Genomic DNA, 20,659 nt, shown 5'->3' with positions numbered 1-20,659 from the left:
ATCTAGCATTAATCAATTACCTCACCATTGACGTCAGGAATAGCAGTGAAATTCGAAAGTGTTCTCTCACCCAGAAACCATTTATACTTTAAGATTATATCTGAGTCAATGCTCAAGGTGCTCTCCTGAACAAAAACTATGTGACAGCGACAAGCATCCTCTTCAAAAGGTTTGTCAAGAGAGGCTTCTTTAAGCAGATAACCAGGAGGAAAATGATCCTTCCATTGCTCAAACAGGAAGCGAAATGTTGAGTCTGTTGAGAAAACCATACATTTTAATACTCAATTGCCACAGCAGTCCATGTGTTTTTTACATGCATTTACACCCGCCACCCCAAGAGCAATGAGTCACATCGAGCAATCTTAAACTCAGTCCATGTACCACATACGATTTTAAGATATACTACCAAGGAAAAGTTGTTCATGTTAGGAGAACATACAAAAATTTCAAGGATTAACTACATTCTGTCTTTTCCCCTTTCCTATTACTGTTGTAACAACACAACAAGCATCAAAGAGCATGCTTTGACAAGAACATCTCCCTTTCCCTTTTTTACTGGCATGTGTACCTATAGCTGGAATCACACAAATGCACTGAAACTTCTCCCATAACTACTAAACACCATGTACTCAATGAATTATGTAAATAGTTAACCATACTAAAAATGACATGCAATCTCAAAACACTATTGAAACTATCTTATTAGAACCAATTTGCAATGCAAATGGTAAACGAGTTATCATAAAATACAAACCTGCAGCATGCTCTGGACGAGAAAACTCCCAACCATCCCTAATGCACAAAGCCGTATGTGTAGGATAACGCTTTGCAAGTGCTAGCTCCTCTCGGGAAAGATCTAAAAGAATGGCCCATATTAGTTCCAGAGAGACTAAAGCAAACTTAGCTATAGATTGTCAAAAGCAACGTTAACCTCTCACATAGAAAGAGTTTAATGCATAGAACAAAAGATGAAACATTAGAGTTCCTAAACCAATATATTGCCAACTGTAAAGTACCTCTATCATTAAATTTCTTCAAGGTCGGCCCAACAAGTAAAATGGAAGCTGCTTCCAAATGAGGCATCTTAAGTATAGGGTTCTCCTCCACTCGCAAATGCTGAACCACATCACAATGAGAAAACCCGTTATGATGTTGAGGAAATCTGGGATTCTTATTCCAATATTCTCAAGGTTTGATAGGCTAAATAGAAGAGATTTTATATACTTATTTAGAGGATTATGTACAGCTAACTTAGAATTCTTTCATGGTATTAGAACCATTAGACTTTGTTAGGTATTTAGTTCTGATTTGAATCTGATTTTAGTAGGATTTGACTGTGATTTTATTTACTAGAATTCACTTATTAGTTTAAATAAAACATCCTAATAAATTAGGGTACTTTGTTTTCATATTTTAGTTTCCTTAATAGAATATGAAACTAAGGTTTTGCATCTTATTTCCTAAATCGTAAACTTCTATTTAAGAGGAAAATTATTAATGAATAAAGGGAATTGAAAGCTCCAGTAATTAAGGTAGGAAACTTCCTCAGAGTTCGACGACCATAAGCAAAAGTAGGAACTGATATAAAGGCAAAGATCCTCTCTTTGAATTTGATTTTTGTGTTACTAGTTTGGATACTCAATCCCAAACTCAGGACCATAAAAAGTTGGCATCAAAGCGAAGCCACAATGGACATTTCGAAGAACTATAGGTACAACTATTTGAAGAAATTTGGGATTCTTATTCCAAGATTCTCAGGATTTGACAAACCAATTTGAAGAACTATATGTACAACTATTTGATTTTGTATCTACAACAGACATCTTAGTTTTAAAAGGGAGATTTTTCTTTCTTATTATAGTTTACTTTTATGTGTGCATAAGGCAGGAAAGTAACGCTGTAAAATTCCTCATAGTTTGTCTTAGAATTTTTTCATGATACATACCAACTTATATTACAAACTCACGGTACAAACCTCAAGAACAGGAAGATAGGGAAAACCCTTTAGAGTTGATATTCTATTTTTGCTGGCAGCTAAAACCTGTGTAGGAAATATGAACTAAACTTTATCAATATTATGCAATAAACAGCCAGAATTATATAACAAATAACCAATAATAAGCAAACAATCAAAATAGGATATAACCTGTAGTCGAGGTTGACTTGCCATTGCAAGGGATTTCAACTTGTTTTGAGCAACAGAGAGAAACTAGAGAAAGACAGGGAACAAGAACGAAAATGTACAAAATTTAGAAGGCTAAAATAAATTTTAAATCTTAACATGATCTCAAAGATAAATATCAAGAGCTCACCTCCAAGTTCGGTAGCTGAGGTAAACTTATAAGTGAAGTGATTTGATTCCCAGCAAGATATAATTGCTACACAAGCAATAAACATGTTAGAACCTTGAAGCATTAAGGACATTGACGTTTGCTCTCGTCATTCAAGAAAGACAAACCTGTAGGGCTTTGCAATTCGCAAGAGGTTCAAATCCTGGCCCTTTGAAATCATTAAAGCTCAAATCAAGAACCTGTAAAGAATTTACTCTCATCAATTCCCAAATTATTCAAAAAGATAAATATAATAAATTAGTTCTTAAACAAAGCAAGTAAAAGACAAAAATGTGTAATTCAAATTATCAAACCTTCACTCGTGTCAATATTTCAACTCCTTCCAATGTTGATAAGAGATTGTCTCTGAGATAAACAAACTGCCAAACAAAATAATTAGCAGAAGGAACAACAATATGAAATTCAACGGAACTTCTCCAGTAATATTCTAATCTCATCCCATAATACAGCCGATATGAACAATAAAATCAGACTGATTCCACTTCAGTTCCTAAGTTGCTCATCCCTGCCTCAAACTGAGTTCTAGTCTAGATAAACAATTTCAAGCACACATGCTTTATAGTTATACAAAGTTGAAGATATCAAAACTAGGTCAAACCTAACAAATAAGGCCTAAAAATAGAAAAACCCCATACAATGGAGCAACAGATATAAGCCATACACCAGCAACCTAAGTGCTAAATTTCGTGTTGGACCCTTAGTGTATGGATGTTCTATGATATTTTACAAAGGGAAAAAAAAAAGGACATTGTTTGATATGGAGCAACTTCAAATGAAAAAAACATACAAAATTTCTAATAAAATTGGATAAATTTATATAAGGATGCCTGGCAAAAGAATTAGTTTACCTCTAGATTTGGTGACAAGTTCAACCCACCAGCATTAAGGTTGCGCACTCTATGGCCCCTAAGATCCAATCTCTGGTAATGCAGTGGAAAAACAAAACAACTTTATCAATTAGAAGCTTAGCCAGAAGACATATGGCGTTTTATGAGGATCACTAAAAAGCCATAGAGAATACAATATGCACACACAAAGATATATATATATATAGTGAGAGAGAGAGAGATGGGTAAAAGAGATGTACATCTATGTAGATAAATTTACAAAATCATCAAAAGAGAACTACAACTTTGATAACATATGAACTACTCGCAGATAGCCACTTGGAGAATAGGGATTAACAGCTCATCTTAAGCATGTCTAGGCTAAAGCTAGGGTATTCCTAGTATGTTCAATGGTTAGGCGTTCATTCACAAGGAAATCACCAGAAAATTGAAATCTCCAGTACATAGTTGATTCAAAGACAATTTTTTCTCACTACAATCATCCTTACAATGGTCACTTTAAAGAAATCCTATAAAACAGATAAGACAGCAAAGATCAACATAACAAGGATAATTTATATGTTTTCCAGAATGGAAACAAACTTTCAATATGGAAAATCCACTGTCAAGCGTTCAGGTAGAAATAAAGAGAAAAACCAATGCCACTAAAACATTTTAAGTTCTTTATTCATAAATCATAATCATATCACAAATGCAGCGGCAATGTAAATCAGATCCTAGAAAGCAGACTGCATAGGTCCAATCATACCTAAATTGCTGACAACGTCATTGTTAACATGCTGATGAATACCATAAGACATTCAGTGATGTAACAGATATTCTTACCACATCATCACCAGCTTTGATCTCCACCTGAGGAAGAACAATGAAACGTGAATCTCTACTTTCTGGGGTCGCTGCTTTCTTCCGCCCAGATAAATTAGAACTCCTATCCAGGGATGATGACAAAGACCCAGATCTTAAACCACTGGATACCGTAGGTGACCGTGTGATTGGAGAAGAAACCTTTGAGATTGTCTTCTTACTGGAGCTACTGGCAGTGCCATCCAGTGATGAAGAACTAATCTTTTTCAAGGATGAAGAGGCTGACGACGATGGCTTTACAGTGGACTTTCTCAGAGTTTTTTGTATACTTGTATCAGACGCAGTTGATGTACTTAAACTTCGACCCACAGGTGACACTGGAACCGACTTCCTAGTCTCAGAAAGGTTTGCTCGGGGTGTTAGTTTTGTTGCCGATGAAGACAGTGAACTTCCTCTGAGTTCTGGTAGGGACCGCCTAACTGAATCAGTAGCCGACAGGGTGGAGGGTTTCTTGCCTGCAATAGAACTAGTATTGTTTTGCTGTCTTGCAGTAGAGGCTGATGACTTCTCAGACAAGCCTCCTGTGCTGTTCCTTCTTGTCACGGCAACAGAATTGGATGATCTCAATGAAGAAGATACAGTTGATCTAGCAAAACCTGAACTTAATTCAGATCCATTTCTAGTATCACTTCTCTTTCTGGTTGAATTAGCCGGTGCTGAGACTTTTGGCTTTGCTGCTTCACTAGATTTCCCAGGTTTAGCAACCTTAGTCACACTTTCTGCAGGACTTTCAGCGAAATGGTGATCCAAATTTAGGGGCTTTATCACCGGATCTTCACCAGGTTGTGCTTCGGGGTCCTCCATTTTAAGCTACAATACTAGTTCTAGCAAATCAGAAACAAAAGTGTCCTTCAGCCCCCTAAAAGTACTAATCAAAAACTCAAAACTGATACTTTCACAAACTGTTGCCCGTTTGAGAAAATACCAAATGACAAAAGCAGAAAGGAACTAAACGGAGCAGCGGAATATAAATTTGGGACTCCTTATCTGAGCCACTCTAACCAAAATAATCTTTAAATTGCGGTTGCCTCAAAAGCAAATCAAAAAAGAAAAACCCAAATTCCTCTTTATTTTTCGTTTCCATTGCAATATGAGAGGTGAGTGTGCCTAGTTTGGTGACCGACAATGGTTAAAAAGGAAACGAAAGCAAAAAAGTATTGACTTTAAACGTTAATAATGCACACTCACTGTAACCGATGCTTATGTAAGTTGCCTCTTTCCTTCCTTTAAAACCAAACCGAAATAATAATAATAATAATTATACAAAACAAAAATGGGAGCTCTTTTTCCTTCCCACTCCCTTCACTTTTCTTATCTACCAAACGGATAACAATGCAACCAAAGTGGAAACATAATTACGCCAACCTTTTCAAAAGAAAGATTGTTCTAAGAAAATTACTTAAAAAGAACAAGGTTCGGCAGATAAGTAGGTATGAGAATTAGAGGTAGAGAAAGATAATGGTTGGATCTAGTAGACAATGCAGGTTGTTCAGCAAAAATTAAATGTTTTTACTCAGATCTAACGGGGAGAAGAGGGAAAAGAGGAAAGAAAGAACAGAAAAAGAAGTCTTACCTAAATGTACAGCAATGTAGATCCGGAGAAGAGTACTATTACAACTAGGGTTTTTATATTTTAGCAGAAAATAAGATATAAATTTGTTAAGATGGGGCAAAAAGCAAAGCAGGAAAAAGGTTGAAGAAGATAAGACGAGCTGAGAGAAAAAGAAAAAGGAAAATGGAAGCTTAGTAGTTGAAAAGCAATGCAGAGAGGAAAGGGTGCTGCTTATGTGAGTGCGAGTGTTTGTTTTATTGTCTTCAAATTATTTCTGTTTGTACTGATTAAAATGGCGGAAAATAGAAAACTTACTGTTTAAAAAAAATCTGGCGAGTCCACTCAGTCAGAACTCTAGACGTGACTCGAACCGTTTTCTTTCTGGATAATGTTTTCGAAAATAATTTTCATTTTTTCTAGAATGTTTGCTGGCGTACGAATTACAAATGAATGAAAATAATAGAAAATGAAGAGAGGAAAAAATTTATTACTAGAAGTCACATTTAGAATGGACAAACATTAAAAAATACAATATTTACTCAAGTTCCTCTTACCCTCAACCCAAAACAACTTCTTTAATGAAACTAAATAAAATAAAACAATTTGTCACAACTTTTTGTGTAGCTAGTTTTATTTAGATTCTTTTTGTTGGTATTATTTACATTTTTTTTTTGCAACAAATTAAGGTTAAATTAGCATAAAATGTCACTTTTTTTTAATTACTCCCTTGGGCCATTTTTTTATTTAGAGAAATAGGTTGTTCTCAGAAGAGAGAAAGGGAAAACGCATTCTCTCTGCACAAGTGGCAGGAAAGCACACCTAACTCTCTCTTAAAAACTCTAACCATTTTTAATTTTTTTAAGGTTAAGGTTTAGGGCTTGGTTTATATTCTAGGATTTAGGGTTTTTAGGAAGGGTTTAAGGTTTATAGTTGAAACCCCAAAGGTTTATATGTAGATTTGAGGGATCGGGGATGTGATAATGCGCCTCAGAACATATACATTTCATATGTCATGATGGGATAGGACCATCACTTCAGAAACCCATTGTGAGGAAATCTGGTTTCGGGGTAATAATGCTTGATACGATCAAGGGTCGAAGTCTAGGTGTAGGTTCCAGTTAACGGTTGTGATGCGGTCACGGGTTCGAGTATAACCGAGGGCCAACTGACGGTCGTTTCACGGTTAAGAGTTTAAGCTTTTTGGATACCCGCAAACGATGCCCTATATATATACCATACCTAATATTGATACCATAATTATATGAAAAAACTCTAAGGACTTTCGGTGTAATCAACGTAAATTTTTTCTTTATTTCCAAGCGCCAATATCTTTGACTTTTCATTCTTATTCGAAGGCTGACACTGAGGTGGACACAATAGGGCTCTCAGGTAGAGAGCGGATGTTCCGGCACTGTAGAGGTTAAACTCGGGTCAACGCAGTAACGGTTGTAGTAATTAATGACTTGTTTAATAAAGACAACCATCATCGCCCAGAAAGGAATGTCACATTTACTACACCGCAACAGCCACTCCCTGCTTGAAAGTCCTCTTGCGTCCACGACGGTACTGGCCTTCAAATAAGAATGAAGGTTAAAGGTATTAATTGCCTAAAAATGGAGAAAACAATTATACCGATTATAGTGGAAAGCCCTAAAGTTTTTCTGTATGGTATTTATAAGGCATCATTTTTGGGTATCTGAAAAGATTGAGCTCATGGTCGCATAATAACTATCAATTGGTTTCCCGTTATACCTTGATCCATTACCGCATAACAACCGCCAATTGAGGCCTCTACGTAGACTTCTACCATTAACAGTAGAAAGCAAAACCACCCCGAACTTGACTTCTTTGGGATATGCTTCAGAGGTAATGGTCCCTAATCGACATGATATATAAAATGTGTGTGGCTCAGAGCGATATCGCATCACCGACAACTTAAGAATACCTTGAACATTAAAGAAATATTTTTAGCGACTAGAATTGTTAGCACCTAAAAATGATTTATAGAGTAGAGGTTGAGAGTGTGTGATAGAAGATGTTTGAGGGACAATGAAGTTTGGTGTGTGAAACCCCTTTTATAGGTGCAGGAAAAGGTCTATTTGGAAAAACAAAAAAATCATTTCGTTGAAAACGTATTGCAGGAGTGAAGCACATATTTGAAATGTGGTTAAAACGACTAAAAAATACGAAGCGTCAAACTTTTAATTTTGGGCAGAAGAAATTTTGTTAGAGAAAGCACACCCAGTAGAGTGAGCCTTCCTATTGACATAGTAACCTCTAAGATCGTACACATCATCGGTACTGCTTACGACATGTGGAATTGAACTACCACAAAAAATATCCTTCAGAAATTGAGCAAGACCTAGTCATTGACATGGTTTTGTAGTTCCAACTATTTAATATATACATTACACTACTTCCACTATTCAGGAGTTTACTCCTTGCACTAACAAGTAGGCATTTCTCGACAGGTTACAAGCTTGTCCAACATCGATTCCATAAAATGCTAACAACTGGAGTACCATCAATGCATACAGTGCATCATACCTAACGAATATACTATTCTAATAGTGTATATAATCGTACGATGGGGGCCTACGATATGCGCATAAGATGTCAAACTTATCCAAATGCATCAATTTTGTACTGAAAGGGACGTGTCATTTGCCAATGACCTCAGTTGTAAAGGAAACATAATTCCCCCTAGTCACTCTATTTCTGAAGAGGGCGATAATGTATGCTGGAAAGATAGCGGGTGGTGGTACGTGGTGTGATGACGTCATGAAGGAGATCTAATGAAACACAATGAGGGTAAACACTATGTATGTAGTTTTCCACTCACGTCGAAACCTCGATTTTTTAGTCACGGAGCACGCTACGCTCACCCAGGACATGTTGACGACATCCTATCGTATGAACCTAACAATAGGGACTTGGGATTGTTAGAGATTCCAAGCACTTCGGTTCCCATGCGCACATGTGATTGTCACATGTGGGAACGTAAGAATTGAGTACGCGCCTTACATCAATGATATTTACCGACTAGAAAGGATTTACAGTGTGTGGAGTCCTGAATTCCTGACTGTCCCAGATGAGATTATGTGGTCATCGTGCCCAGCGTGCCATACGAGTTGGCGCCAAACATGGAGCTGCATCACATCCCGAAAGATATCCCGAATTCCACAATGATAAGAAACAACATGCATATTAGGGAGAGGGATAGTCAATAGATATTATGCGGGTATTGTAGAAGCTCAGGGCATACGAAGAAACATGTTCTCTATATAGAGATACATTAGGGCCTCAGCGTCAATAAGATTATTTTCTTCCAAATAATATTACAGATGCAGTGCTTCCTTTATTTAGGAAATTAAAACTTGTTATGCATTGTTAACTTACGCATGACTCACGTTACATAGAAACGAAGATAAATATAATGTTTGAATTAAATGGTTTATTTATTTACTTTTGTAAATATTTACATCGCAATATTAAGAACAACAAAAATACATTACTCGTGTCGTCAGGGAGAATGTGTGCCACAAGATGATGGACAACGATCGAGTGGAGGATTTTTGCGTACAACCAGAGGTGCAATCAGATGTATATCCGGAGATGCAATTGGAGGTACACTTTGAGGTGTATCTAGATGTACGAGCCTATAGACTTCTTTCTCAGCATCATCGTTGTTCGGACTCCCACCTACCAATTCCCCATGATCTTCGTCTTCGGGTTTGCCAACGTCATCCTTGTCTTCCGTGGTCGATTGTTATGTGGTCCAAGCCTTTCATCGTGTATCTAACACTCTAGCGGATGATGGTTGTGCTAATACCCACCTTGGTAAAGCAGTGATGCGGGCGGTGTTTAGGTCACTATAGGCAATTAACCATAAGGTGCCCCAAATCCTGTGTACGTCGACATTGCCTTGGGCATCGAAATCAACATTGAGTGTTGCATAGGCATTTGTATCAGTGTCGAGTGCTACATCAGCATCGACATCATCATTGGTGATGGTGTATGCCCTGACATTTGGCCCGATATATGGGTCTGTTAGCATCTAGCCTGACATTAGGGTCGGCAGGGGGTGAAATATATGAGGGACATTAATGTAGGGAAATATGTACTTGCGGGAATAGAAAAGCCAACCACTTGCGGCAATGGTCTGTAGTGTGGCGGTGCTTATGAAAAAACATGGGATTAGTGTAATGAATTGAAATAAGTTGAGTGAATAAACTTATAACACCCTAAAGTAGGGTTTAAGAGTTTTTAGGGGTATTTTAAGGATTTTAGCTTTAGAGTGCTCAAAATTCTGCAAGCATGGTAATCGTAAATATTTTTGTCTATGGCATTTTGAAAATTAAATCAATTTTTGAAAAATATACTGACAAGGCTTTTAATTTTGAAATAAGGATTAATTTGTAAAAGGGTCAAAATTCTATGTGTTTATGAAACAGTTTTACCAAAATTTTAAAATACAACCTAAAATCATTCCCCACTTACAAATTTCATGTTAACTCTTCTCCTTTGCTAGTTTGTGCTGTCCCTTGCTCTCTTAACCTTTTATCTTTGATTTTCCTTATTAAATCTTCATCCTTATTATTCTTATCATCACCCAAGTCAATAATCTACATAATATTTCAAGAAAACACCCTAAAATCTCATTGATTTCATCATCTTCCTCACTTGTGGGTTTTCTCGAATTCATGTTAAAAGTTCAATTTTCTTCCATCGAAGGTAACTGTTCATCTTTCTATTAGTTTTAGATACTATATAGTCTTTAAAACCAAGTTTTTAACCATTAAATCGCATGTTTTGTTTAAAAGCTAAAAATTGTGTTGTTAGTGATGGATTCCAAATTTTTGAGTAAAAACATAATTTCAAAATGTTATTCAATTAGTTTTGCATGATTAGAAGGTTTCTAAACTTAGTTTAAAGTTTTGTTAAGGATTTAATGAATATTCGTGAAAATTGCCATAAACATGTTGAAAATTTCGATACGATAAACCGAGTAGTTATGTGTAGTTTAAAGGTTGAGAATTAGTCATAGGTGATTAATTAGATAAATAGAATTTGTTTTAGACAAAAAGATTAAGTATGGCCGAAGATATTTGGAAGTCAAGTTTGCAATGTCGAATGTTTCGATTACATGAGAACATAGCTTAGGCTTATGTTTTTTACTGTTTGAGTTGAGTCCTTAACTAATTGATGATTGTGTTGTTGTATGGTTTATTGTATTGAAGCTTCGGATTCATCAGGGCCTTGTACGAGTTAAGGAAAAGCTAGTTTAAGCTTTCGGTATTTCAACAAAAGCATAATTGGTGAGTGTTTGGAATCGCTATTAGTAGACACGATTCAATGTGTTATTTGGGAATTTAGAAGTAGCCTAAATCTCTACTCTAATTTCGAGTTTAAGCTTTCTTGTACTCATGTTTAACTTGTGAAATATGTGTTTGTAAAGACCCGATAGTTAGGGGTGTCGAAAAGTGAGGTTCGGGACTCCATTTCCGTAAAATGAACCCGTAAATAATTTTTATTAAATATTTACAATGTTAGTTAGTAGTGAATTAGATTTTGGTTAAGTAAATTTTTGTGATATTAGGTGTTGTTAAGGTACATGGATTAAATCGCGTAGGAGTTAAAAGTTGAATTATAAATTGAAATAAACTAAAAGGACTAAAATAGTAAATAAGCATTTATTTAATGTGGTGGACGTCACTAATAATGTATGATGTATATATATTACTTAATATATGTATGCTATAATAAATGGCATAAAATGTATGTAAATTTTATTATATAATAATATAATAGAAACATAATAAAAGAAATGGTAGGAAAGTGGAAAGAAAGAGGATTGCATGCAAATTAGAAAAAGAAAGAAAAGAAAAGAAGAAAAGAACACGCGGCTAGGAAATTAAGAGGTTCAAGCTCAAATTGGTTAGTACAATTTCGTCCCTTTTCTTGTAAATTTTATGTTCTTGGAATCCCGATACCTAGGGCTACCCAACCTATGTTGTAATTTTTAGAATTGTTCAAGATTTTAGATGTTGACATTGTTGAATAGTTTAAGTCTTAGGGATTAAATAGATAGATTTTTAAGTTAGAAATGGAAAATGACTGAATTATCAAATTAATTATTGATTTTGAGCAACGTGGACTAAATTGAGAAAAATTTGAGATTGAGGGGTCGAATTGGAAAAGAGGAAGCTAAATTTAGCTTAGAGTGAAATTAGTATAAAATTTTGAGTTTAAATGTGGAGGTTAAATTAGTCTCGATTTAGGGACTAAATTGAAGAATAAGCAAAATATAATGTGAAAATTAAAAATTTAATGTGAAATTGAATTGTGTAATATTAATGTATTTTAATTGTTTTATTCCGTAGCTAACGTCGTACTAGAATCCTCGAGTAAAATAGGGAAGGATAAAATCGACGTTGAATAGCTCAGAATTCACGGTTTGTGTTTCTATAATTCGAACTACGTTATAAATTATTGCATTTTTAATTGTTGTATATGGTAAGCACCTGAGGTGAGTACTTTTGTACTTTGAAATTGAATTGAATTCATAGTCAATTGAAATGGATTGATTTGGTATATTATGAATGTATTGAAAATATGAAGATTGAATTGAATATATGTTTATATGTTATAATATGTATATATGTGAAATTGAAACATTAGTTGTATTGAAAAGTGAAATGAAACCCTATTAACTATATCGACTTGAGTCAGATATAGATGGCATGCCATAGGATAGGAAGAGTTCGAGGATTTCTTCGACCTCAAGTTGATGAGGCATTGGGTGCCAATTTGTTTTGGTTTAAGCGATGAGACATTGGGGGTCAATTTATATAGCGTTGGGCACAATTATTACTTTGGATTTATCCGATGAGGTACTGGGTGCCAAATTGGTGTGTTGGTTGGATTCGTATATCCGTCCGAGTTCGAGTCATGTTAATAAGGGAAAATTTAATAATAATTTATGTGATTGATATTGAAATGGCAAGATGAAAAATGAATATGAGATGATAAATATTGAATTGGAAAATATGAGAAATGTGATATGAAATGATAAAATGAGATGTGAAACTTGAAATGAATTCAAGTATTGATCAAGAGATGAATCATGCCACTGCACGAGTTGAAACATTCAAATGTTTTATGAAATGCCTTTGTTATATATATACTTGAACATGTGGAATTTAGATGACATAATAAAGAATGGGAAAAAAATTGTATCATGGATTTGAAATATAAGTGCATAATATTTCTTGTTGCATTCTCACATTTTGATTACTTTTATTAAGTGAAATTGTTCAGATTATAGAAATACCACTAAGTTTTACTCAGGGTGCGGTTTTGTTTCTGTGCGTAGGCTAGGTACTTTCCAACTTATCGTTGATTCAGGATCCAATAATGAATCCCGAGCTCAAGTGTGGTGATGTTATATTTTGTAATGACATGTACCTAGGAAGCTTTTGGTTGATAGTGTGATGATATTTTGGATTTTAAGTGAATTGATGTTTATATGTATATATGTTGTAGTTGAAGTTAGGTTTTGGTATGTGTATTAAGTTTTAAAGCTTGATATCCTTAGTAGCTAGATGTTAGTTCAATATTGGCAAATTTGGTATAGATGAAAGTCTTGAATGGTTGATGCACTATTGAAATGTTTGAACATATAAAATGTGGTACCAATGAGGGTACATTTGTTAGGCATATTAGGTGATGGATTTGGTATATTTTGAGCATGTTTAATCGTGTTTTGAGTAGGTTAAATGATTGGTAATCGAGTTGCTTAGTGCCCAAGTAAGTAAGGAATGGTAAAATTGAGTTTTAAGGTACATTTAGGTGCGCACAGTCGTGTGCCACACATGGGCAACACACCCGGGTATGTGCGCTGGGTGTGTTGAAAAATAGTATAGGGGTGACATGGGCTAGGACATAGCAGTGCATCTTAAGTCAGTGAGTTACATGGGCTAGGACACGACCTTGTGTCCCAACTTCGAGAGTCACATGGCCTGGGGCATTCTACATGATCATGTGCCCCCTATTTTTAAGACTTTTTAAAAATGGTCTTAAACTTTTAAAATTGTTTCAAATTAGTCCCTGCATGTTTTTAAACTATTTTTAAGGTCTTATAGACTCGAAATAAGAGTTGTAAGAGTAATTTTTACTCTGAGTTGGAATGAATTAGCAAACCTAGATAGTCGGAGTATGGACCAATACTTTGATGCTAATAATTGGAATAGTCTTATATGTATTCGACTTCTAGCATTCAAGAAAGGAGAAATAGTGATAAGATTAGTAGCATTTCGGTGTGAGCGGTGTGGTTTTTGTGGGGTGATCCAAGTAAGTATTTTACGTTAATTCGTAAGTGTTTATTTATCCATTTATGTTATGGGAGAATAAAGGCAACGTGGTAGACCTTTTGTTGGTATTTGCGATGATATTTTGACGTTTTCATAGCGTATTTGTTCTTAGGATTTAGAGATTTGAATCTTGATATGTGACTATTGCTCGAACTTATTTTCGATGTTTGAGACTATTATGATGGTCATTTTGACGGTATTTGATAGGGTAAAGGATGCATGTTGAATAGACTTATATTGGAATGGTTGATATGCTTAAATATGCCGAGTTTTTGTAATCTGGAGCAGAGGTATCGATATTTATGTGTAAAAACAATACATTTGAGATATTTCAATGTGCAGGAAGTCAGAACCATACTTTGGTATTAGTACCATATCATGAGTATTGATACTCACGGTAAAATTACCGATACTTTTTTAGAGGTACCAATAATTTCTTGTAACGCCCCGAGCCCGAGACCGTTGCCGGAGTCGAACACGAGGTGTTAACAGACTTATTTCATTGTAAAACACAGTTCATTTAAAATTTCGGACAAAGTCGGCTAAGCTGCGTCCTTGTCACCTTAAAAATCATATCTCGAGTTCCAAAACTCGAAAACAAGTTCCGTAAATTTTTCCTGAAACTAGACTCATATGTCCATCTACAAATTTTTTCTAGAATTTTGGTCAGGCCAATTAGTACAGTTTATTAGTTAAAGTCTCCCCATGATGAGGTTCGACTACTCTGACCTTCATGCATTACGACTTAGATATCTTCCTGTACAGGGCTTCAATACTTATGCTGTTTATTTCTAAAGAAACTAGACTCGAAAAGGAATCTGTACATATAGGGCATGACTTCTAATTATCTCTAGTTAATTTGTAGTGAATTTCCAAAGTCAGAATAGGGGATCCAGAAATAGCTCTTGCCCTGTTTCACGAAAACTTAAACATCTCATAAACTACGGCTCATATGATCTTTTCGTTACTTTCATACGAAAATAGGTTCATCAAGGTTCGATTACATAATTTATTCATTATTTAATTCTATTCCTACTATTTTTAGTGATTTTTCATATTCACATCACTGCTTCTTTGTCAGATATCTGTTTTTAAGGTAGACTTTACCTATTTCATAATTTCCATGATTTAACTAGCCCTTTAACATACATAGCACAAAATGTGATCGTGATTAACCATTCCAATGGCTAATCATTGCCAAGCCTTTCCACACCTCTCAATAACCATATATATACAAAATGATTATAACGCTATGCTCAAAATATATAAGCCATTTTCGCATGGCTATCCAAATATATACAATACCAAGTACTTGACTAACAACAAAAGGGTAGTCCTATACATGCCATTTTCAGAGTTCATCTAAATGAGTACCAAAAGGGCTTTCATAGTGTGGATGACTTGACTTTGACACTCCGAGTCCGATGGTGACGAACCAAAATCTATAAAAAAGAATCAAAGAAGCGGAATAAGCATTTAATGCTTAGTAAGTTTTGAGTAATGAAATCATGCACAAGCTGAAGTATAGCATTCATACGACTAAGCGAATAATTTCATATACACATATTCTCGAATCATCCCTACTTCACATTTCCAACCCTTATATTCATACATAAGGAATCAACTTGACTAAAAGCGGAAGCTTGTTAATCGATTGAGCGAATACTATTTAGAAGGAATCAATTATTTCAATGCACATCTGAAACATACCTCATCGTTGGGATTTTACAAGCGTATTAATTGAAATTATTACAGCAAGATCGCTCATTCCCAAACCCAAGTATCTTGATTTAGCGGATATAACCACTCGCACAAGGCCTTGGTCTTAGCCGGATATGGTCACTAGCATAAATGCCTTGGGACTTAGCCGGATATAGTCGCTAGCACAAATGCCTTGGTCTCGGCCGGATATAGCAACTTCGCACAAATGCCTTGGATCTTAGTCCGGATATAGTCACTAGCATAAAAGCCTTGGGACTTAGCCGGATATCATTGAATAACCATGCACATATATCAATAAATCATGACACATCCATATTTCATTTTCATTACCAAAGCTCAAACACAAGACACTTATCACACTTACTAATTTCGGCTCAATAGCCACATACAAAAACACGATTTTGATTGGCTTTATAACATGATCTTTATACACATTCGGCTACCCGTCATAGGTATAAACTAATCACCTCAATATATAATTCAAGTAGAATCATTATATCACTGTTTATTTGTCATACCTATATGTCATGACCTAATCGAATCATAATCTAAGTTCCATTACTCGAAAACTTACCTCGGATGTTGTCGAACGATTTCAACGTCTATTCGATCACCTTTTCCTTTCCTTTGTCGGATTTAGTTCCCCTTTGCTCTTGAGCTTAATTTAACAAATAAATTGATTTAATCATTTTGAACATCAAGGAGAAATTCAAGGTACTTAGCCCATGTATATTAGGCACTAGAGTCATATATGTATGAAATCATGAATCAAATTCAACATATTAGCCAATATTCTCCTTTAGCCGGTTTTCTAAGTCAAGATAAAGCCATCAATATGCTTACCTATAGCCGAACGTACAACATCAATCTATGTATTCATTCATGTGGCCGAATATGCATGTCTATGGTGAGGCCGATTGTATACTTAATACATTCTACAAATATGGTCACTTGTATTGACTAATTAATATTTTGTTTCAAGTTCAAAGCTCTGCTAAAACACATATATACACTAGTAATCAAATACTAACATTTGCACTTCACCTTAATAGCTAACTTAGCTACCCTTAATTTAACATATAATTGTTCATAACAAAATTAAAGCATCCTCTCCATTCCATCAATTCAAAACACAAACATTACTCAATAATATTCAAAGTCACATTCGGCCTTAGCACACAACTTCTCTACTTCATCTAACATGAACAACAACTATATTTCTCTTCCACTTCCTACCATGGCCGAATGCTTCATGAAGTTGCTAAGACCTACCTTTTTCAAATTCTCACACACACTCACATCCAATCCTTTTTGTTGAGCACTCAAACTCTATCATCTTCATACCTCATCAACACAACATCAAACACCAACCAAGAAGACAACACCCATGGCCGAGTATCATCTCCCTCACATAGCAAAGATTTAAACTATGGGCTAGGTAGAACTCAAGCTAACAACTAAAAATATACATGAATCTCATGGAGCAACATCAAACATACCTTAGCCTAGTTACATGCATGGCCTAACCTCTTCAACCTTTCTTCTTCCTTCCTCCTTAGAATTTTCGGCCAAAGATGTTAAAGGATGAACATTTTTTTTTCTTTTCTTTGTTTTCATCACTCTTCATACCCTTATTTTATTACTAACTCTTTTATTTTATTCTTTCCCACATGAAACATTAACACACCATGTTTATAATATGCTATGACCCATAGCATGGCCGGCCACTAGCTCAAATTTTGGGTAATTTGACATGCAAACCCATCATTTCTATAACATGCATTAATAGGCCACTTTACATTTGCCTAGCACATTTCTAAATTTTCTCACATAAGTCCTATTTACTAAAATTCACCTACAATTAACAAAATTCAAATATGAAATTTTCACACATGCATATATACATATAATAAGCATAAAATATGACAGTTAATTATTTTTATGACTCGGTTTTGTGGTCCCGAAACCACTTCCCGACTAGGGTCACATTAGGGCTGTCACATTTCTGGAGTTTTATTTTTAGGTGAAAAACAAAATGTTGTTTCGGTATTAATTTTTCAATCGGTATCGATGCCGTGTAAGGAAAATATCGATACCTATGTGCCAATATCGATACCTACGCACTTGTATTGGAAATTTTGCCAAGTTACTCTAATGCATGTTCAAGTGTTAGTAAATGATTAATTAAAGTATGTGTAGTAATTTGTAAAGATAATTAAGGATTTTTTTGACTTAAAACTTATGCAAATGTTAAAATACAGTATGTTCTATTAAGAAATGAGCCATTTGTATTTGTATAATGTGATACGGTGGTGTGACATCTTGATATTTGAGCTCGGCGACCGGGTTGGGTATAGGGTGTTATATGACCTGTATATTACGTAGACACAAGTGATATTTCTCTTTTCGAGGCTGATGACGATCCCATCATATGACCGTGTCCCCTCCTATGCTGCTGCTGTGGCAGTTGTTATTACCTCTTACGCTAAATTTGCCTTCTCCTCTCCTCTAGCTATAGTAGATACAACTTTCTGACGAGTCTGAACCATGGTAGGTACTCGACATTTACCCCCGTGTCCACAAAGAAAATTGGTTCGCGGACGGGTAAGGACTACATTCTACCTCCCAAGCCTCGATGTGCTCCCTGTGCCGCTATATCCAGTTGTCATCGTTCTTCCCCCGCATATCCACCATGTGTAGCTCCTTTAGGTCTTGTAGTGGTGGCAAAATTCGTTGCCTCCACACGAACTGCTACAATAGTTGACCCAATTTGTGTATTTCCACCATCGTGTACACTACTAACGAAACCTTAGCGTCCCAAATCTCCTGATTTTTCAACACTTCTGACAGGATGCAAGATTTGATGTCGGTGTCAGCGTACAACATCCATTCAAACAGAAAAGAAAAATTGTAAATATTGTTATGTACAATTTTTTTTACTAGTCATTACGTAATTAATATAGGTTGAAATAATAAGTAACTAAAGTTGTTTTCTGACCGTTGGTCTAACAGTAGCCTACAATCTTCCAGCTCCTCGGCTAGTCCCACGTAACTTGGCCCATGGTTCCACCTGTACAAGCGATATGTTAGTCAAAACGTATAATGAATAAAAAAAATTTACTATACAAACTACATATAATGAATAAAAAATGTCACCAAAGGGAACATGTATGGGTCCGTAACTCTAAGATGTAGAATCGGTAGTCACCACCAGACCTATAATTGCACCAGGTGTAGGCAACCACCAATCAACATTAGATTCTATACCATGGCCCGATACATCTCCCAATATAACATGGACAAGACGACCGATCCCTAACTTAGTTTTCCACATTCATTGATGTCCACTAGATGTAGTATCGACTTTATGTGCACCAAATTTCGAGATTTTGCGGGCGTTAAAATGCCCCTGACTAACCTCATGATGAATGCTCGGGTGTATTGTTCTATGACCTCCCCAGTTTAGTCGTTAGGGAGCTCGTCAAAATTATTCTCCAACCAGTTGATTGATATCCGACCACCTTTAAATTGTCCGGGACCTTCCCCAACAGTGCTCTGCAGAGGTCCACTTTACCCAGAACGAGTGCTGATCCCTTAATGACTGGCCCATCCATTGGAAGACTGAGTTGTTGTGTTGTGTCCTTGATTGTGATTGTACACTCGCCGCATGGAAGGTGGAGAGTGTGTGTTTCGGGCCTCTATCTTTCCACTAACACACTATTAGTGTAAGATCGAGTCTGTAGCCCCCAGTCATGCGAGATGCATGCAAGAATCCAACATGTTTCAAGTAGCTACGAATTTCAAGGATTGGAGGCTTTCCCATATTATGAATGAAGCCCTCTAGAACACGGTCATCCACCTATTTACATAATAAAAAATATTAAAATAAAAAAAATAATTAAATTTAACATAATTGAAAATAACAAGATTTAAAATTTTGTCTTATCGTTATTGCTTGGGTGGTGGAAATTTGCTAGTTGTCAAAGTATATTAGAGAGGTGACAATTCGTGAGAAGTCGATTTGAAATGAGATAATTAAAAAATAATATTTTTAAATGAAAATATTGAAAAATTTAAAACGAGAGAGTTAATAGAATGATGTGAATGAGAAAAAAATTTGGGGGTATTTATAAGAAAACTAAAAATTTTACAATTGGGGGTTTTAATTTTTTTATCATTGGTGCGACAACGTTCAAAAAGCCATTGCTTTTTTCCATTGGGGGAAAGCGCTTCCAAAGGCCTAATTAAAAAAAAAAGGGCATATAAGCTAATTTTTCCCAAATTAAGAGATCTTTGGCATCAAATTTTGTGTCCTCCCAAAAGAAAACTTATTCACAAGAAAAGAAAGTAGTATATGAGATCATGATTTCCTTTTCATATATACCTAAACCATGGATAATCACCATATTTATCTCTAATATGGTATAAACCACGATGTTTGGCAAACTTTTAAATATTTAATCTAACCATTCTAGTTGGAATGAAACCTCAATATGTTAAAAATGTGCAATTCACTTCATTGCATAGAGAACTAATTGTGCACTTATTTGTTCATTAAATACAATACTTATTGTGCAATATGTTTTGTAATCAAACTGTCTTTTACTGGATTGTACTAACTTTTCTTAAAAAGTTTTTTAAGAGAGTTCTTTATTATAATTGTATGCAAGTGAGGCTACAATATTTGTGGGTGTGGTTAGGCTTAAATCACCTCTTATACTGTGAAGATTATAATGAATTGTTATTTGGGAAAGACCCTAAAAATATAGGATTTGATTCGAATTGTGTAAACAATCACCTTTTTTCATTGTTTATCATTTTCAATTTTAAATTGTTTCTTAAGTAGCAACTTAACAAACGACTAACACTACAACTTTAACACTTACACAAACAAATACATAGACTAGAAGAGAATAAGTTAGGTATCAACTTACTAAAATGGCACAATTG

The 20,659-nt window shown here is 35.3% G+C and overlaps 1 protein-coding gene across 4 annotated transcripts in view; it reads right to left on the bottom strand.

Annotated features, from left to right (window-relative positions):
* The window catches only part of LOC108482703 (187-kDa microtubule-associated protein AIR9), a 29,300-nt gene extending 23,144 nt beyond the window's left edge, over positions 1 to 6,156 (bottom strand). For 2 of the 4 annotated variants that reach the window (XM_053028802.1, XM_053028805.1), the window contains exons 1-11: positions 5,637 to 5,906; positions 4,025 to 4,887; positions 3,200 to 3,271; positions 2,645 to 2,710; positions 2,459 to 2,530; positions 2,313 to 2,378; positions 2,147 to 2,209; positions 1,976 to 2,041; positions 1,017 to 1,116; positions 755 to 856; positions 21 to 253 (exon numbers count right to left, since the gene is read on the bottom strand). In XM_053028802.1, the coding sequence (XP_052884762.1) occupies positions 21 to 253; positions 755 to 856; positions 1,017 to 1,116; positions 1,976 to 2,041; positions 2,147 to 2,209; positions 2,313 to 2,378; positions 2,459 to 2,530; positions 2,645 to 2,710; positions 3,200 to 3,271; positions 4,025 to 4,867 (1,683 nt within the window). In that variant the 5' untranslated portion in view covers positions 4,868 to 4,887; positions 5,637 to 5,906. Of the gene's footprint in view, positions 1 to 20; positions 254 to 754; positions 857 to 1,016; positions 1,117 to 1,975; positions 2,042 to 2,146; positions 2,210 to 2,312; positions 2,379 to 2,458; positions 2,531 to 2,644; positions 2,711 to 3,199; positions 3,272 to 4,024; positions 4,888 to 5,636; positions 5,907 to 5,930 lie in introns of those variants that run through there. The other 2 variants (XM_053028811.1, XM_053028803.1) reach the window with 2 other exon arrangements.
* Positions 6,157 to 20,659: the final 14,503 nt, after the last annotated feature.

This window comes from Gossypium arboreum, chromosome 1, assembly GCF_025698485.1.
Source record: "Gossypium arboreum isolate Shixiya-1 chromosome 1, ASM2569848v2, whole genome shotgun sequence".
NCBI classification, from domain to species: domain Eukaryota; kingdom Viridiplantae; phylum Streptophyta; class Magnoliopsida; order Malvales; family Malvaceae; genus Gossypium; species Gossypium arboreum.
The sequence above is the reverse complement of the archived record's forward strand: the minus strand, read 5'-3'. Positions and strand labels throughout refer to the sequence as shown.